Source organism: Misgurnus anguillicaudatus, chromosome 17, assembly GCF_027580225.2.
Source record: "Misgurnus anguillicaudatus chromosome 17, ASM2758022v2, whole genome shotgun sequence".
NCBI lineage: Eukaryota > Metazoa > Chordata > Actinopteri > Cypriniformes > Cobitidae > Misgurnus > Misgurnus anguillicaudatus.
The window spans coordinates 255455-275000 of NC_073353.2; the positions used below are offsets into that span (position 1 = coordinate 255455).

Here is a 19546-nt window from a genome sequence, read left to right on the forward strand (position 1 = left end):
CTCGATTAAGAAAATCCCAATTGGCCGTGTTTCCCCTCTACTAAAACATATTGTTTCATTTAGACGTTCGGTCTTTATGATTACAAACAAAGACGCTGATTTAGACTTGGCGCTGAATTTCCGCATTGATGATTATAACTACGTGGTATTTGTTACCACGGACAAAATTAAGTGCTTTGGCTGCGGAAATGTTGGACATTTGGTCCGGGCATGCCCCAGCAATCTGGGGGCGGAAAACCGTCCAGCTGACGCGGACGGTGCAGCTGACGGCACGGAGCTGGCTGTGGTACACAGTGATGAGGCCGGTGAAGCCTCAATCGGAGAGGACCAAACAGCGGTCCAGGATAATATACACAGTGAAGTTCAAAGCGCCGAACCTGCAGAGGATGTTCTTTTAGTGGAGGAGGAAATCGAGATTATTAACAAAGGTGAAAACGAGGATGACAAAGGTGAGTCAAGCGGTAAAAATGATGTAAATGTAAATGAAGAGGCAAATCAAGAGATGGCTTTTGGGCCTAATGAAAGTGGTTCAGAACAGAATACTTTTAAAGTACCATTGAAAAGGAAAACATCTGATAAAGGTGATGGAAACAGACAGACTAAGAAATTTGAGTTTGAAGAAACAGCAGATCAGATTTATTCTGAAAGTGATAGTGAACTCTCTGACACAAGTGTAGTTTTGTCACAAAGTGAAGTTACTAGGCCTGACTATGATATAGAGGACATTAAATTGTTTCTAAAAATCACAAAGAACAAAAGAGGAGTCGTGGTGGATGATTATTTCCCAGACATTGAGCAGTTTGTAGACAAAAGTAAGACTTTCATGGCTGAAGGCTGTTTCTCTAATAAAGAAGTATACAGATTAAAGAAAATAGTCCGGAAACTTGATCTGGATTTAAATGAGAGTATTGAAAAATCTTAATTTTTATGATGATGGGTTGTACTCCGTTTTTATTTTTATTTTTTTAATGACTGAAGTATGTTTCGCTACCATGAATGTGAATGGAGCGAGAGATGCTAAGAAAAGGGCAGAAATATTTGAAATAGTAAGGCAGAAAAGATTAGATGCCCTTTTTGTTCAAGAAACACATAGTGACTTGAGAAATGCTTCTGATTGGATGCAAGAGTGGGAAGGCCTTTCTGTTCTTAGTCATAATACTTCACTTAGTGGTGGTGTGGGTATTTTCTTTTCCAAAAGTTTCTGTCCAATCTCGTATCAGGTTGATGAAATTGTGAAAGGCAGACTTTTAAAATTAAGAGCAGTTTTTGAGGATTATGTTTTTATTTTCATTTGTATTTATGCTCCTACTTCAGTTATTGAAAGAATTGTTTTTCTAGAAACATTGAATTCCACATTACAAAAATGTTGCACAGATGAATACTTATTTTTAGGAGGAGATTTTAACTGTACAGAGAATATTATTGACAGAAATCATATTGAGCCTCACATGCCTTCACGAGTGCGGCTCACTAAGATGATAAAGGCCAATGATTTGTGTGACATCTGGAGATATTTTCATGATGGACAAAGGCAATATACATGGGCTCACAGTCGTGACAATGCTCTGTCCCTTGCTAGATTAGATCGTTTTTATGGTTTTAAGCACCAAATGAGTATTTATAAAAGTTGTACTATAATACCTGTGTGTTTTTCTGATCACCATATGGTTTTAGTTTCTTTCTTTTTGAATCAGATTAAACCACAAAGTGTTTACTGGCATTTTAATACAAATTTGTTGTGTAATAAGGATTTTAAAGATGTTTTTAGTTTTTTTTGGAAAGATTTTAAAAATTGTAAAGCTTCGTTTCAAAACATACAGCAATGGTGGGATTTTGGCAAGATCCAGATAAAACAATTGTGTCAGCAGTACCCTCAAAACGTCACCAGTGAACTAAATAAATCAATGGAATTGTTGGAGGCTGAAATTTTAAATTTACAGAATATAGCAAACACCACAAATATGCAAAATTGCACAGAATTGATTTTAAATAAAAAAGCACAACTTGAAGAATTTTTAAATTTAAAAACAAAAGGAGCTCTGGTTCGTTCTCGGTTTTTAAACATGGAGTACATGGATACACCATCCAAATACTTTTTCAACTTGGAAAAGAAAAATGGACAAAAACGTTTTTTACATGCTTTACGCTCCGAGAAAGGTGCGATTTTATCTTGTCATAAAGATATACGAGCTAGGGCCTGTGATTTTTATACAGACTTGTATAAGACTGAATTAGACTCCGAATGTGACTCTGAAAGTGTGTTTTTTAAAAATCTCCCGCAAATGCCAGAGAGCGCCAATACAGAGCTCTCAGGTAAATTGAAGTTGGAGGAATTACACACTGCCCTTCAAGGTATGAATGTTGGAAGAGTGCCGGGCATTGACGGCCTTCCCATAGAATTCTTTAAGTTTTTTTGGTCTGATATAGGAGATGATCTCTTGGAGGTAATTAATGATAGTTTAAGCTCAGGCTGTCTACCTGTTAGTAGCCGTAGGGCGATTATTACTCTTCTCCCCAAAAAAGGAGACCTGTTGGAGATTAAAAATTGGCGCACGGTTTCACTTTTGTGCTCCGACTATAAGCTGCTATCAAAAGCTTTAGCAAATAGGTTGGCTAAAGTTATAGATCAGGTAGTGCATTCTGACCAGACATATTGTGTTCCAAAGAGATCCATCTTTGACAACATCACACTTATTAGAGACATTTTTGAAGTCTCTAAGTTACTGAACTTGAATATTGGTCTCATTTCATTGGATCAAGAGAAAGCGTTTGACCGAGTTGAACATTCTTATTTGTGGAAAACCTTGGAGGCTTTTGGGATATCACAAGATTTTATTAAAAAAGTGAAGGTTTTATATGGTGACGTTGAGAGTGTACTTAAGATAAACGGTGGCTTGTGTTCTCCTTTCAAGGTTCGCAGGGGTGTCAGACAGGGTTGTTCCCTGTCTGGTATGTTGTATAGCCTAGCCATAGAACCCCTGTTGCAAAAATTGAGGGATAATATCTGTGGATTGAATTTACATGCTTGTAATGCCAATATTTCAGTATCTGCCTATGCTGACGATGTTGTGGTGTTAGTTAAAGGGCAAAATGATGTAAATGTTTTAATGAAAATTTTAGATGATTTTAAAGTTTTATCTTCTGCGAAAGTGAACTGGAGTAAGAGTGAAGCCATTTTAATTGGAGATTGGGTAAAAAACATACCAAACCTTCCTGATGGTTTAAGGTGGGGGAAAGAAGGTTTTAAATATTTAGGAGTGTTTTTAGGAGATGAAATATACAGCCAGAAAAATTGGGAAGGGATTGAGGAAAAAATTTAAAATAAACTTGATAAATGGAGATGGTTAACGCCAAAGTTATCATTTAAAGGGAAGACGCTAATTGTGAATAATTTAGTGGCATCTTGTCTCTGGCACAGGTTGGCAGTCTTAGACCCCCCAGTTAAAACGGTGGATAAAATTCAAGAGATTTTAGTTAATTTTTTTTGGTACAAACTACATTGGGTCCCTCAAAGTGTTCTGTTTTTACCAAAAGAAGAAGGTGGTCATGGACTGATACATTTGAAGAGCAGGATTGCTGCTTTTCGATTACAATTTGTGCAACGTTTTTTATATGGTTCTGCAGCTAAAGGATGGTGGGCTGTTGCATGTTCTATTTTTAATGAAGTTGAAAGACTGAGATTGGATAAAGGTTTGTTTTTCATGGATCCCAGCAAATTAATACTGAATGGACGACCTATTTTTTACCGCAACCTTTTTAAGGTTTTGAGTCTCTTCGACTTACAGAGAGCTGAAATGTCATCATCTCTGTATTGGCTCTTGGAGGAGCCTCTAATCAACGGAGCACGTTTCGATTTAACAATTGACTGTTCTTCTTTTCTTGGACTTGGGGAGACTTTGCGGAAGTCACATATGATAACATTTGGACATCTTATTCAAAAAGCTGGAATAGATTTTGATAAATCGCAAGAAGTAGCCTCCTGTTTGAGAATAAAATCACTACGAACTGTTGAGCAAATGCTTATGAAATGGAAATCTATGATGAACACTGAAGAAATGTTGCTATTGTCAAACAATGCTGGATATGTCAGTGGTGACTATGTAATGGACGATTTTCCCAGCCTTACTATATCACCAAAGCTGGATGGATATAGTGGCCCTTTTCTCAATGATGGAAAGTCATTGGTTTTGGTTTTATGTACAGCCACTGGTAAAGATTTTTATAAAAAATGTGTAAAAGCTTTTAATAAAAAAGTTTTGGGTAACAGGGTTAATACACCATGGCGTAAGGTTTTGGGTATTGTAGACGAGGTAAAACCTGAATGGAGATCATTATACAAGCCACCGTTGTCTAAAAAAGCAGGAGATTTGCAATGGAAGTTGATTCATTGTGCAATTGCTGTTAATGCTTTTATCTCTGTGCTTAATCCTGATGTTACTGAGACATGTCCTTTTTGTCTGCAAAGAGAGACCATTTTTCATGCTATTATGAACTGTTACAGACTGCGACTCTTATTTATTCTGCTGGAAAATGTTTTCCGTTATTGTAATGAATGTTTTTCTATGTCACTTTTTATTTTTGGTTTTAAGTTTGCCAGAAGCAGAAAGTACACCTGTCAACTTTTAAATTTTGTCTTGGGTCAGGCAAAACTGGCTATTTATTTAAGCAGAAAAAACAGAGTTGAAAGAATGTCGGGGGATGATGTGGTGTTCATGTTTTTTAATCTGGTTAAGTCACGTGTTTTGATTGATTTCTGTTTTTATAAGTCTACAAATGATCTTTTAAGTTTTGAAATGATTTGGTGCTATAATAATGTTTTGTGTTCTGTGGTTGAAGAGGAGTTGTTTTTTACAAATATGGGTTAATTAATTTGTTTTGTTGATGTGTAGGAATTGTTACCTTTTGCACTTGTGCACTTTTGTCATGTGGTAAAGTAAAAGTTATGTGAGCCACTGTAAATAAAAGGCATTTTAAAATTCAAAATTCTCTCTCTCTCTCTCTCTCTCTCTCTCTCTCTCTCTCTCTCTGCAATGTCTAATGACCTGGGCATTCTCAAGGACGTTCTGAAGTTGTGTTTGACTTGACGCGAAGCTGCTAGACTGCGGAAGATAATGCGCATTGTATTAAAAACGCGCCGTGCAAATGAGCGGTAAAACCCGGTCTGCAATTTCGTACTCGAGAGCATGAATCCTACCTTTCATAGGAATGAAACACTCACTTCCCGTCAGTGGAAAGTGGTCGCTTAAATATGACCAGTGGTTTCTTTCATAAGATTTGAACTGAGGCGGGTCTGCATTAGCGCGCGCCTGTCTCGTCCGTCTCCATGGTTCTTTTGCCCGTTCCCCCCGCCCATCAATCATCCGTTGTGCGTCTTTATCACCTTGCTTTTTTAAATATTTTTTTACTCAGTAACGGATATGATTTAAAATGTAGCGAAGTACAATACTTTAAATAAAACATACTTAAGTAAAAGTAAAAGTACAGATTTTAAAAACTACTCAAAAAAGTAAAAGTACACAAAAAAAACTACTCAATTACAGTAACGTGAGTAAATGTAATTCGTTACTTTCCACCTCTGGTCTCGTTGTAAGATTCGTTAGTGTGCAGCCAACATAAACTTCAAGGGTAACACCGCAGATGGAGCAAACATCTCCATTTTCTCATTTTGGCTTTCACCATGCAAACATTCGCCTCGGTTCTTTCCATTATGTTTGTTGTATGATGATGCAATCTAACACCTGCCTCCTGTCAGCTTAAACTGACTTCCTCCTTACTGTGAAAAGGGCAGGATTGTGTGATGTTAGATTCAGTTAGGCGTATTAAGGGCGGGGTTTACGGAAGCACTGCCGCACTATTGTCCTGCTGCTGGTCGGAGGCTATTGGCTCCGTGAGGCCTGTTTGAAGCCCTGGCTCGCAAAGTGGCTAATGGGAGTCTTCAATGCACATGCAAATTTTCTAGTTTCAAAACATTTTGGCTGATATAAGTAGACATTACGAGACAATGCGCTAGTCGTTTTTTGGGTATTTTATTACAAGAAACATACACATTGTGCCTTTAATATTATAATGCATTTACTTTATGAATTGATGAATTGTGTCATGTTTAAAGCTGTCTTACCTGACCACGCCTTGAGTCCTCTCTGCTAAGGGAAGTGTACGGCCCCATGTATAACTGAGATGGCTTTGCAAAACCTTAAAAATCAACAGTGAGTTAGATGGATTTATGTAACGCAGCTTCCTTATTAGGCTAAGAGCAAACATTATGAAGTTTTATAAACTGTGGAACTAGATTAAACCAAGTTTAAAGTATGATTTCAATTGTAGATACAGAAAGATACAATTTACAATTAAATTAAAATTATTAGTTACGCTTTATACAGTGAATTGTGCCCTGATGTATAACAGAACGCCCTCTTACCTGTGTATGTGTTTTTATTGATGCTGTTTTCTGCTTGGCAATTATTAAACTGCTTAGTAGATTTTTTGGTTTGATTATTTGAGTGTCTTTCTTTAATGCCCAGCATGGATGGAGATGATGCGGTGCTGCCCACTAAAGATTAAAAACATCTGAGTTCATTAGAATCCACATAAACAAATTTATTTAAAATTGAGCTAATGCAAACTCAAAATGAGTCATATATACAGAGTTTGTATACAGTATATATACAGTCATATTTACAGAGAAAGCATATTTCTTTCTTTTTAGAATTGATCTTCACTGCTGCAACTCCCAATTCAACTTAATATTTCAATCTTCTTTTATCTTTTGGTCACTGTTTTTTTTTCTTTGTTTCTTTTCCACAGTATTTTTCAAAAAACAAAACAAAAAAACCGGTAATATAAAGCAATAAGCTAGTCCAAGTACATTAATTAGGAAACACTCAATTAAAAAAACAGAAGAAACCAATGATGAGTTCAGATGCAAAAACCCTAAATGCTGACTATACATTTATTAAATTATTTTGTCTCAAATCTGCTTAATCCCAGCCTCAGGCCATTCAGAAATACAGCATTGTTGGCAGAATCCAATAGCATTTATAATCTGTGGCAATAGCTGGTGGCACCAAGTGTACTATTTTGGGCAAACCTCAGTTGCAAATCTCCATTTAACAGATTAAATTTACTTTCACTTTAAAAATTATGTGCTGTCACGTTAAAGGCGGCTGTCAAATTATATTTTCTCATTAGTGGCGAAAATATTTATCGTAGTAGTTAAAGACGAACAAATGGCTTTCGTAACTTCTGGAAATCTTCCACAAAGAATCAATAACAACAGAGTCCTTTTACAGTAGTTTATTTCTGATAACAATCAAAATAAATAAACAAATAGATTACCTTATTTCAAGTCATAGTTAAAGTGTATCAAAAACTAAACTGAGCTAACATTACTGTGTAAAATGTGTACTATATAATGTATACAATGTTAACTACAGATCGGCTGCCAAACCTCCCTTCACATAGCGGTGATCCATGATCGCCGTCTTCCCTCATCTCAAGGAAATTAAAACATTTGTTATTTTCGACGAGGTAATTTCAATGTTTCGGTTAGCAACTAGTCATACCATTAAGCAAACAGAGACTGGAAGTTAAGTTCTGTCCAAAAGTGTAACTGCAAAAGACGCGCGTGCGTCCGATGAAACCAGCTATACCCTCGTTCTGGATGTTTGTGTCATTAATAAACATGTAATATGCTTAAAAAAAGCATTTGAAAAACTGAAACTCTGGCAAAACCTGCAGCTCAATCTCCATGTTATTGTCGTTGCGGCTAGTCATTGTCATCTTTCGGTAGAATGATGTTCATATAATAAGGACTTAACGAATCAAGGAAGGATCATAACACCTGATAAGGGAGAACATGTGGGCACTCATTCGTTTACATCAGTGCTTCTCAATTATTTTCTGTCACGCCCCCCCCTAGGAAGAAGTAAACATTTCACGCCCCCCCCAACTGTCCGCCGCAACTATAAATAGTATAATTTGTCTATAAAATTACACATCTGCAAAACATTGTATCCTTATTAACATTGAGAAAACACAAAAAGAAAACACACAAAAAATATATTGATCAACTTACAACAAAAAATAACTTTATTAACATTGTTTTTAGTCTGTAACAGAAAAGACTTAAAATGCATAAATTTGCCTGAAATAAAAAAAATAATCCTTATTTAAAGTATAATATTTTTTGACCATTTGATACTGAAAAAATAAATTAAATATAATCAATAAATAATAATAAAAACCGGCTTATCAGTGTGATTGGGGTGACGGTGCAAAAAAAAATCACTTCCTGAAAAAGTATTTTCCCCGGGGTCTCGCCCGCCCCCCCTGGTGTCGCTTCGAGCCCTCCCTGGGGGTCCTGCTCCACTATTTGAGAAGCACTGGGTTACATAAATCTTTGGTAAGGTCGGTTTACACTGCAGCGCAACCTGGTAACTAAACAGGGTCTGCAGCGTTTACGAAAGTCTCCGTTTACAAGGATGAAAACTCTGGAGCACACTGGATAAAAGCATAAGCGTAGCAAAATTAATGTGTTTTAAATCAAAAACGCATTAATCTAAATGTAGCCCTAATCTAAGTAATACAGTTATCATTATTATGATCACATGCTCTTTACATGAATTTTTCAACAATGTTTACGTCATTGTTATGACATGATTCACAACAATGATGTATATGTACATGAATTAGTGTGTCGGCTGAATCTCACCTGTGTGATGCACAGATGACATCTGTTGTGTGTTTAATGGTTTTGTTGGTTGTGACTTGAAGTTCTCTCGTTCCAAAGTCGTCATGGGAGTTAGGAAGTGATTCTGATTCCAGCCATCCTGCACAAACAGATGAAAAACAGCATAATATACAGCAGGGGTCTTCAACTACTTTTTGACCCCTATTTTTAGTTTTGATATATTTTTTACTTTTACCATATATGTGTGTGTGTTGTTGTCATTTTTGTTACTTTTGTTGTAGTATATTTGAAAAAAAAAAAACATTAAAAACATGCATTTTCCAAAAAAAAAAAATTAAAAGCCTTTTAATTACTGAAAACTCATATTTTCTTTATGAATATTTAAAAACAATTGCAGTTTAGCATGTAAGAGCCAAATGTTAATAATAAAAATGTAAAAGATCAACACTCCTAAACATTTTGTTTATAACTGATTAACTTTCATTAATTGTTACATGTCAAGTATTCACAACATATAGCCAGTCTTCTCCTAATGACTAAAATTGCACTACATGTTTTCTTTTTTAATATTTTATAGATACATAGGCTAAACAGCCTTTCCATTGTACATTACATACAGATATAACTGTCGGGAGTTCGCCCCCTAGTGGCAATCGTAACGAAAACGTAGTTTAATAGTAAATTTGTCATGGGAGAGAATATATGTATAGTTAATAATTTACTTATTAGTAATTAAAGTATTCAAGTGTTACTGATAAAGTTAAACAAAAAATAATTAATAATTTTAACTTTGCACACAGTTTTGATTGGAACACACTGAAATACATCACTTCCGGACGGTTGCCGTGTCACATGCGGTGTAGTCGCATAAGTTTATTTTCTTGAATGCATCCAAAGCTCGAATTGGATCAGATAATTACACACCCGCAAATGGTTGGCACCCCACACAGCCCCTTTCTGTGTTGTCTTGTACAGTGGTAAGGTAAAAGTAACCACGCTGAATTTAAATCAGACTATGGTCGTTTCTCAATAAGGCTGCAGCCTCCGGAGGTCGCATTTCCAGGCTGCATACGTCATTAAGTCTAATTTCAGAATTTTAACAATTATAAAGTTGACTATTATTCTTAGTTAATCGTAAATTGTTGTAATATACTTATGATTTGTGAATGTAATGCTCAGTTAACTTAAACTTGATGACGAATGCAGTCTGCATATGCGACCTCCGGAGGCTGCAGCCTTCTGATTGAGAAACGGCCAAAGGTGACCGGCGGGCTGGAAAAAGATGATTGGCAGGCCGCACTTGGCCCGCGGGCCGGCAGTTGACTAGCCCTGATATACAGTATAACAACAGCGGGGCGCTGTGCGACAAAGCGACTCTCGACACGGTCAGGCTCTTTGTTTGTTTGTTTGTTTTACACGTTGCGCTGTGTTTATAGTGTGTTTTAACGTTTAAAGAAATGTCAACAATAACAGTCTTACAATTAGTGTGCATCTGGCTCGCGATTGTGAGTTTTTATTGCGTAAATTGACTTTTTTTGGGACCTGATGTTCCGTTTAACGCTAACCCAGGCAGGCTCGCTTACACACGGACTCAGCTGCTGGAGCTGAGTCGGCTTAACTTGGAGCCATCGCAATTATCCCTCTCTACAACACAGATTCCTTTGTAGTTAATACGTGGCAGTAAATGGAGGCAAATACGGAGGAAGCGAGGGTCTAGAGGAGGTATTCGTAACAGATTGAGGAGAAGAGGAAGCAGATTACCGCTACCTGCAATGACCTTGTCAAACGTACGATCATTGCGGAACAAGGCTGACGAGCTGTCTACACTTTTGAGATCGGACTCGGACTACAGTCAAACAAGTTTGTTCTGCCTTACAGAAACATGGCTTTCACGTGGATTTTGATTTGGATGGCTTAAACATCATACGCTTTGACAGGGATGTACGGAAAACACGGAAGTCGATTGGTGGTGGGCTCTGCATAGCTGTCAAAAACAAGTGGGCTAATAACTTTACAGTGAGTGAGACTGAGTGTTGCAAGCACTTTGAAATAATGACTGTGTCCTTTAGACCTTCATATTTACCCCGAGAATTCTCACAGATTACGGTGATTTTAGTATATGTACCAGGACCTGATTTTACCCTTGCTGCTGAACATATAGCAGACAGTTACAATAGGGCTGTCAATCAAGTTGGTGAACAACCTGTATTTTTGCTGGGGGGTTTTAACAAGTGTGATGTTACCACGCATTTACCTAATCTAGAGCAATATGTTACAGTCCCCACTAGAATGCATAATAGACTGGATTTGTGCTATGGCAATGTTTCGAATGGATACATATCAAAATCCCGTCCTCCTATTGGTCGTTCTGACCATAAGGTTATTCTGTTGTTGCCAAAGTACAGATCAAAACTCAAGAGGGAAGTACCATTGAAAAAAATAATCAATGTGTGGAACGAAGAGACTTCAGAAACACTAAAAAGATGTTTTGTTGACTGACTTTCTGGTTTGTTTTTTGAGGATTGCGGGAATGATTTTAATCTACTGACTGACGTAATAACTTCTTACATCTTATTCTGTGAGGATGTTGTAACGCCAACTAAACAAATAATAATACATCCAAATAATAAGTTGTGGGTCACCAAGGACATGAAAGCCTGTCTAGTTTAAAAAAGAAGGCTTTTTAGAAGGTGATACACTCTCAGTGCGGGAGTTACAGAAAGAATTTAAAAAGGAAGGCTAAGATGGCAAAACTTCACTTCAAGGAAAAAGTGGAACAGAAACTAACCGCTGGGAATGCGAGGGAGGCATGGCAGGGGTTAAACACCATAATGGGGAGAACATCTAAACCTGTAGCGATTAACTGTCAAGACCCTGCCTCCTTTGCAGAGCAGTTAAACCACTTCTTCAGTAGCTTTGATAAAGGGAGTACATCAGCCAGCTGGAATCCACCTAGTCTCAACCTATCCCACCAGACTATCATCATTGAGGAGCAAATAGTAGCATCTATTCTGAGGCGAGTGAACCCACACAAAGCCCCTGGCCCTGACAGGCTCAGAGGTAAAGTGCTTAAAGGTTGCTCCACCCAGTTAAGTGGGGTTTTCACCAAGCTCTTTCAGGGCCTTTTGGATTCAAGCTGTGTTCCTCACCAGTGGAAAGAGTCAACTATCATCGCGATTCCTAAATAGACATATGCCAAAGACCCCAAGGATTTTAGCCCAGTTGCCCTGACATTGCTGCTATGTAAATGTCTGAAACAAGTGGTAGGTAACCACCTTTCCATCTATGTGTCAGGAAGACTAGACCTACTCCAGTTTGCTTACAAAGCTAAACGTGGAGTGGAGGATGCAACTTTAACTCTCTTGGACACTGTAACAAAACAGCTGGACTCATCACATACCCACACAAGGATTTTATTTATGGACTTTTCATAGGGCTGCACGATTAATCATTTTTAAACCGAAATCGCGATGTGAATGGATGCAATTTTCGAATAGCAAGAGCTGCGATTATTTCGATTCAAAACTATCAAATATAACATTCATCTAGTACGCAGTTTTTGACAGTTCGCTTCATGCGCATTTTACGTTTGATGCAGTTTAAACCAATAGAGTGCATTAACACTGAGCTGGCTACATGTCAGATAACACCATTTGGAAAACATGAGCGAGCAGCAGTTCAACTCCTCAACAAAGTGTACGGCCATATGATTTCCGCGATGCGGAAAACACGGGAAGAATCGCAAAATGCATACAAGTGGAATTAACTGCACAACGCGGAATGTCATGAAGTTGGCAGATTTTGGATTCAGTCATTTTAAAAACCCATTATAACTCATTAACCGGCAAATGAAAGGACAGAAATGCGCGAAAACATTTCCCTTTTGTGTAATGTTGGACTTAAAGAAAGGTGTGTATAGGTCCGTTTCTCGTCATGCATCGCAAACAATGACAAGCGCCTCATCAGACTATAAGCAGGTTTCATTAAAGCCCGGAACACAGCAGACGAAAGAGGTACATTATACTTTCTTGCACGCGCACATCTGCACCGCTTTGAATATTTACAGGCACGAGGGTTCATGAAGCGTGCAAACACAGAGAGCAGTCAGCACATGCGTGATCACTAAACTTAAGTTTTCTTTCTTGTCTAAGTGAACATAAACAGCTGGATGTTTATCAGTATATTGAAGCAGAGCAGTTTTAAAGCTGTCTTGTGTCTTAAAGTGACAGTAACCTGGTGCTTTCTGTGTCAGAAATGTTTATTACACACCAAAAATTTAAATCACTCCTTACTCTTAACTGAACAAGCTTCTGCAGCTCCACATTTAAAATCCTACAGTGAGGACTGTGCAGTGTTTTATTTGTATCTTTTGCTTATGTTAAATCATAGATTTTAATAACTAATATATTTACATTTATTACAGATGCCTGAAAAGTAAAACAAGATGAGTATAGTCTTATGATTAAAAGAAAAAACTAAACATTTGCTTGTCAGAAGCATTGTTGTAGTGACAGCCAAAATACATTGGCCTATATGTTATTTTAAATAAAACTTTCAATAAATTTTTGTTAAATTGTATTTTAATGTTCTTAGATTAAAAAAAGTTTGTCTGCAGAAGAGCAAAGTCCTGCAGACAACTTGGTAAAATGCTTAAGAGGTTTTAAATAAACACTAGCACAACATCTTTCTTTGGTACTATTAAAACCACCACAACAAACCTGGATGTAGCTTTTTTATTATATACTAATGAATCGCACTTTAAATCGCGAATAGCAAGATTTTTTCTCCGAATCGTGCAGCCCTAACTTTTCATCTGCTTTTAATACTGTACATATACACAACATTCCAAAACATCTCTTTAGACCTTAATATTGATAAAACCAAGGAGCTGTGCTATCAGAGTAGGGAAATTAAGAGTACACAGCACATGTTTCAACCACTCAGTATCAATGGCAAGCCAGTTGAACAAGTTAATGTTTTTTAATACCTTGGAACAGAGATTGATACATCTATGTCCTTCTCACAGCATGTAGACACTGTGTATAAAAAAGCCAAGCAGCGTCTACAACTGCTGAGGAAACTCAGAGATTTTAATGTGAGTAAGGACATTTTAATCAGGGTTTATCAATCACTCATTGAATCCTTACTAACTTTTAATATTTCAGCCTGGTATAATTGTCTTACCGTTAAGTATAAAACAAAACTTGCATGTATAATAAATCAAGCCAGCAAGATATTAGGCTTCTCTCAAACCCCCTTAACGAACTTTACACACGGTCAGTGTTGAGGATAGCCACTACAAATCACACAGGACCCAACACATCCACTTAATCAATCATTTCAGTTATTACCATCAGCTTGACGTTATAGGGTCCCACTTGCAAGAAAAAATATATACAAAAAATCTTTTATTCCTACGGCCATTACTATACTGAATGATTATTTATAGACCAAAACAATTTTTTGTATTTTGTTGTAGAGTGAAACTGATTACTGTCTATTTGTTCTTGTATATGTTTTTACTGTTTTAAATGTTATTTGAGCCTGTCTTGTCAAAGACAAATTTCTGTCACTTGACAGATAATAAAGTTCTCCTTATCCTAAACACACCCAAAGACTGATGTGAAGCCGATGTAATTATTCAGTGCTGCTGCTCACCTTCTTATAGATGGTGCGGAGGTCTTTGTACTGCCATAGTCCAATCAGAACTTGAGCAGCAGCCTTCACCACCTTTACAGAGTATCTGTTACCAAAACACACATGCCAAACATTTATCATGTGGTCTTCTTTATTAGTTCAGACAGATGATTAAGCGCGTTTGACTAATACAGATTTATGGCTGGGTCTCACCTATCACTTCTCCCCTTGGTAATATTGACAAGTTTCTCTATCCCACCGGTGTCTGCCAGAGCTTTGGCATTCTCCATGTTTTTGTTGGTGACCTCGTGTAAGGTGCAGCAGATGGCTGCCACTGTATCATCAGACAGCAGTGTGGTGTTTCCTCCAGGCAGCCGGTTCACTAGGTCCCGCATGGCATATTTCCCTGAAATACAGCAATTGCATTACAGTTACATTAAATTAGTATATTTCTTTCTACATTTACTTCATATCTGTGTAATTGTTTCTTTTAATATGTATGAAGTTGTCCTACTGGCTGTGTTTTACTGTATATATCGTCGCTGTCCGATGAAACTCACGTATGTTCATTTTGCAGATTTTGAGATTTTTCGACAGATTGAATGTTCAGGTTCATTTCCATATACAGTATGCGTCACATACCTAAATAGCCAATGAAAACTTGTGAAATCATGTCATCTGATTTTCACGTACCCGTTTGGTGTCAAAGCTGTCAATCACGCCGCATATCTTCCGCCTGTGAAGCGTCTCGCCGGTCTCGTAAAGTTTCATCGAACCTCAGCACTGGATATAGCCGATTAAACATGACAATGACTTTCCTTCGAGGTAAACGTTTCCCCCGGACGCCAGACTAACATCTAGGAGTTACTTAATTACGGTAGGACTGTGCAAACAAAGTATCTGTCTAGCATTGGTGATATTTACGCTGGGGATTTCCCCACCACTTTTTGAAAGCATTTGGTTAAAATGTTCTGAAAAATCAAGCGATGCTTAAGACTGGTTTTGTGGTCTAGTGTCACATATGTTGTGTTGTATGCTTATGGTGTGTTTTCTTGTACATATGTAATGAAATTCATTGTAATCATTTATTAAACGCGCTGCTGTTTTCTACGGTATGGTGCTGGCACTGTTCGGTTGAGCTGGTGTTGCAGGGATTTATAAATTTATGCTGAGTATTTTCTTGTTGTTGACTGGCCTACGCTATGCCCATTTTTGATGCGCGTTATTCAATATTTTTCCCGTCCTGCAGTAATGTTTTTATCTGATCTTCTGTCCCCACCACTTTTCAACACAAACTGACGCCCCTGTTGTGTAGCATTACCATGTCAGTGTATTGATTCATTGTCCCTTAATGGTTTGCAAGAGACATTTAATACACTTATACTTAATATTAAATAAACTAAGCGTATTTAACCAAGACGTAGGCTATTTAATAAACTGAGCGTATTCATCTGTCAATACGAAACGCGACTTTGGCCATTCTAATTAATCATCGGAAGAACGCGTATCGATCAAAGTTACTGTAAAATATGCACGCATGTCCATTTAAACTCAATTTTGGTCAAATGTGGATTATATCATGACACTGGCAAGAATATGGTTACATGTAAATATGCCGTACCAAGTATGACAACGCTACATTCAACTGCTTTTGATATACGGTGTTTTTTTCACTTTCTGAAAAGTAACCGTTTCGGACATACGTGAGTTTCATCAGGCAGCGACGATATGATAAATAAAACTTGAAAAGACTCACATGGACTCGGATTTTGCCTATTTTTAAACAGTAAAACTCCAAATGTCATGTGTAAACACAGTCAATACGGGTTATTTGCATGTGTGCACACTGGTGGTGGTGCTCTCACCAATCAGTTCTTTATTTCTCACATCCAGGGACATGTTTCTGAGTGCAGTGGCAATGGAACACACCACCCGGTCATTGTCCATGCGCAGTAACTCCACCAGTATTGGCAAACCCTTCTCTTTACGCACTGATGCGCGTATATATGCCGCAAACTACAGACACACATGCACCACAGATTAATGAAATTATGTTTTTTTTTTTGTTAGACTGTAGACAACTGGTCCTTTGCGGGTTGTAGGGAACAATCTCACACCTTCCAGTTTCCAGCGGAGAGGTTCTGGAGTGACCCTGCAGAGCCTTCAAGTGTGGCTGGATTCGAGCTCTCGGCTAATAGGGTGAGATACGGCTTCACTACAGATGGGTGCCACAGCATTTCAGCACCTTTAGGGGAGTTTGTAAAACCAGGAATGGGTCCAACACCATCCCACTGACATGGATTTAACACACACACAAACAAAGAAGTGAGTCAATTTATATTAATGTATAACTAAGAATAAATAAGATAAACTATATCAATGTATTAATGAAAAAAACAAGCATAAAAATTTCATTAACAGATTGTATGCATTTACTCGATGTAAAAGAGGACTTAATTTGCTCTATTCATTTTAAAATGACTTGACCTCAAATTTAAAATTAGTTCATATTTTACTTATATATGACTTTGTTATTTTAAGCCAAACACATTTGAATTTATTAATCCAGGAGACAATCTTGGGGGGCTTCTTACTGAAAGACCTCCGTTTATAGACGGATTCATCGGACAAATGTGATACACTTCTGGATCCAAACCTTACTTCCGGTTTCGTTTTTTTAATGGTCTGACTAGTTGCTAAACTGATCTCTTGAACAAATGCCTCGTCTAAAATAACAAATGTTTTGGTTTCCTAGGTAATCTATGTGTTTTTTTTTTGCTTGTTATATAAATAAACTACGTTTAAAGTACTTTGTTGTTATTTATTATTAGCGGAATTTACCGGAAGTTACGTGCGGATTGCGACAGCCGCTTGTTTATGTTGTTACTGCTGAAACGGTCTATAGGGATAGTTCACCCGAAAATGAAAATTTTGTCATCATTTACTTACTCTTATGTTGTTACAAACCCACATCAATTTCTTTGTTCTGATTAACACAAAGGAAGATTTTTAGAATTTTTTTTGTAACCAAACTGTTTGTGGACTCAATTCACTTCCATAGTTGGAAAAAAGAATACTATGGAAGAAATAGGGGTCGACAAACGTTTTGGTTACCAATATTCCTCAAAATATCTTTCTTTGTGCTCATCAGAACAAAAAAGGGTTTGTAACAACATGAGAGTGAGTATGATGACAGAATTTTAATTTTTGGGTGAACTATCCCTTTAGGAGTTCCAGAAGGTGCTCTTTCGTTGGGTTCAAACTTGAAGCTAAATAAATAAGGATTCAAGGCACTTCTTCCGGTTCCAAAATACAAAAACCTTTATTCAAACATGGCTAACATTAGAAACATAAAAAAATGACTACAACACTGCACCATCCAGCCTTCCTCAGAGTGTCCCTGTGTCTCAATTCGTCCCCTAGCTCCCAAGGTTGTGAATTAGTATATTGTGTATGCAGGTTCGGGCACTGCTAAGGACCCTAGCTCACTTCACATCTGGACACTGTTCACTGTTTTCCTGAGAAGTGGCTGCTTAAGGGCGTTGTGATATTTCACAGCTGGTATTCATCAACAACCGGCAAAACCAACATCTCTCTGACCTTTTAAACAGTACATTGTGAATACCCTGTCATTATCCTCTTACAGTGAGGAAAATAAGTATTTAACACCCTGCCACTTTGCAAGCCCTCCACCTAGAAATCATGGAGGGGTCCGAAACCGTCACCGCAGGTGCCCGTCCACTGTGAGAGACATAATCCAAAAAAAATCCAGAAATCACAATGTATGATTATTTTTAACTATTTATTTGTATGATACAGCTGCATATAAGTATTTGAACACCTGTCTATCAGCTAGAATTCTGACCCTCAAAGACCTGTTAGTCTGCCTTTAAAATTTCCACCTCCACTCCATTTATTATCCTTAATTAGATGCACCTGTTTGAGTTAGCTGCTTAAACCTGTCCACCACATACAATCAGTTAGAATCCAACATGGCCAAGACCAAAGAACTGTCCAAAGAAACTAGAGACAAAATTGTACACCTCCACAAGGCTGGAAAAAGGTCCACTGTTGGAGCAATCATTAGAAAATGGAAGAAGCTAAACATGACTGTCAATCTCCCTCAGACTGGTGCTCCATGCAAGATCTCACCTCGTGACTATCGGGCTTCAAGCGGGCGTGCCAGTGCCTGCCGAGGCCTGTGGCGTTTGCATTGTCACTTCCGGGGCATGATCGTCCTTCACTGGTGCTTCATTGGGGCTTAAGGCCCGGCTTTTCTGGCCCGCCAAATTCCTTGGGCCAGAGCGGGCTTCTCGGGGCTAGGGGAGTGGTAAAGGTCAAAGGCGGAGTTTATCTGAGTCTCTGGCAAGATGCACATTCATCTGTCTGCAGATTTAAAACTTTAAAAATAATCGGGATCACCAGTAATTTACTGTTTAACGGAAGATGCCTGCTATGTTTGTACTTCGGACTGTAGAAAATGATCTGCATATGTAAAAAACAAAGGCTCGTTACAACGCCGAACTCACCACGCTAAGGATCCGGCGCACACAGCTACCGGTTCGGGAGAAGTTTATAAAGTTTCGGGCACAGAACAAAGTGTTTAAAGTGCAACAGTGCTGAGAAATTAAAGATGTGTGTTGGATCATCATTTCATCGTCCATGTATTAAAGAAGCGATGGTATCTACAGTCGGTGAGAAAACATGCTACATAACGTTTGCATACAAAACACTTAAAATACAATACAAATAACCATTGCATAAGTGTCTTACATGGGTGTTTATTGTGTTTTTGTGTTATATTGTCATCTCTGTTGAATTTTTAAGTCAGCCCTTAGAAAAAGTAACCATGGTTTTATTATATTAGTCATAGCCATGCTTTCTGGTATTTTGGAAATTAATTTAACTCTTATATGAATGTAGCAAACTTTATATGTCGGTGTACTGTATGTGTATTTACAAACCCTTTATACAAAACATCACATGTGCTGCTTTATTCTTTTGTGTCCATTTTACAGAAAAATGCCAACGTAAAGCTTTCAGTTTGTCATCCAGGAGTTTTTATTTTGTATATGAGAGATGACTCAGCAACACATGCAAGAGCAGGAGATGAAACGAACAGATGATGATGAGACGAGAGGAGCCATGGATCTTAAAATCCGTCCGGAGGAGATGTCTTTAAATACACTGTTTGTGCACTGATATAAACTTCATATGTAA

The 19546-nt window shown here is 37.7% G+C and overlaps 1 protein-coding gene across 1 annotated transcript in view; it reads right to left on the reverse strand.

The window, feature by feature from the left end:
* LOC129451970 (plakophilin-4) overlaps positions 1–19546 on the reverse strand; it is a 224146-nt gene that overhangs the window by 21542 nt on the left and 183058 nt on the right. The window contains exons 16-22 of the mRNA XM_073854829.1: positions 16444–16617; positions 16192–16342; positions 14540–14732; positions 14348–14432; positions 8711–8828; positions 6419–6550; positions 6119–6192 (exon numbers count right to left, since the gene is read on the reverse strand). Of these exons, the coding sequence (XP_073710930.1) occupies positions 6119–6192; positions 6419–6550; positions 8711–8828; positions 14348–14432; positions 14540–14732; positions 16192–16342; positions 16444–16617 (927 nt within the window). The remainder of the gene's footprint in view (positions 1–6118; positions 6193–6418; positions 6551–8710; positions 8829–14347; positions 14433–14539; positions 14733–16191; positions 16343–16443; positions 16618–19546) is intronic.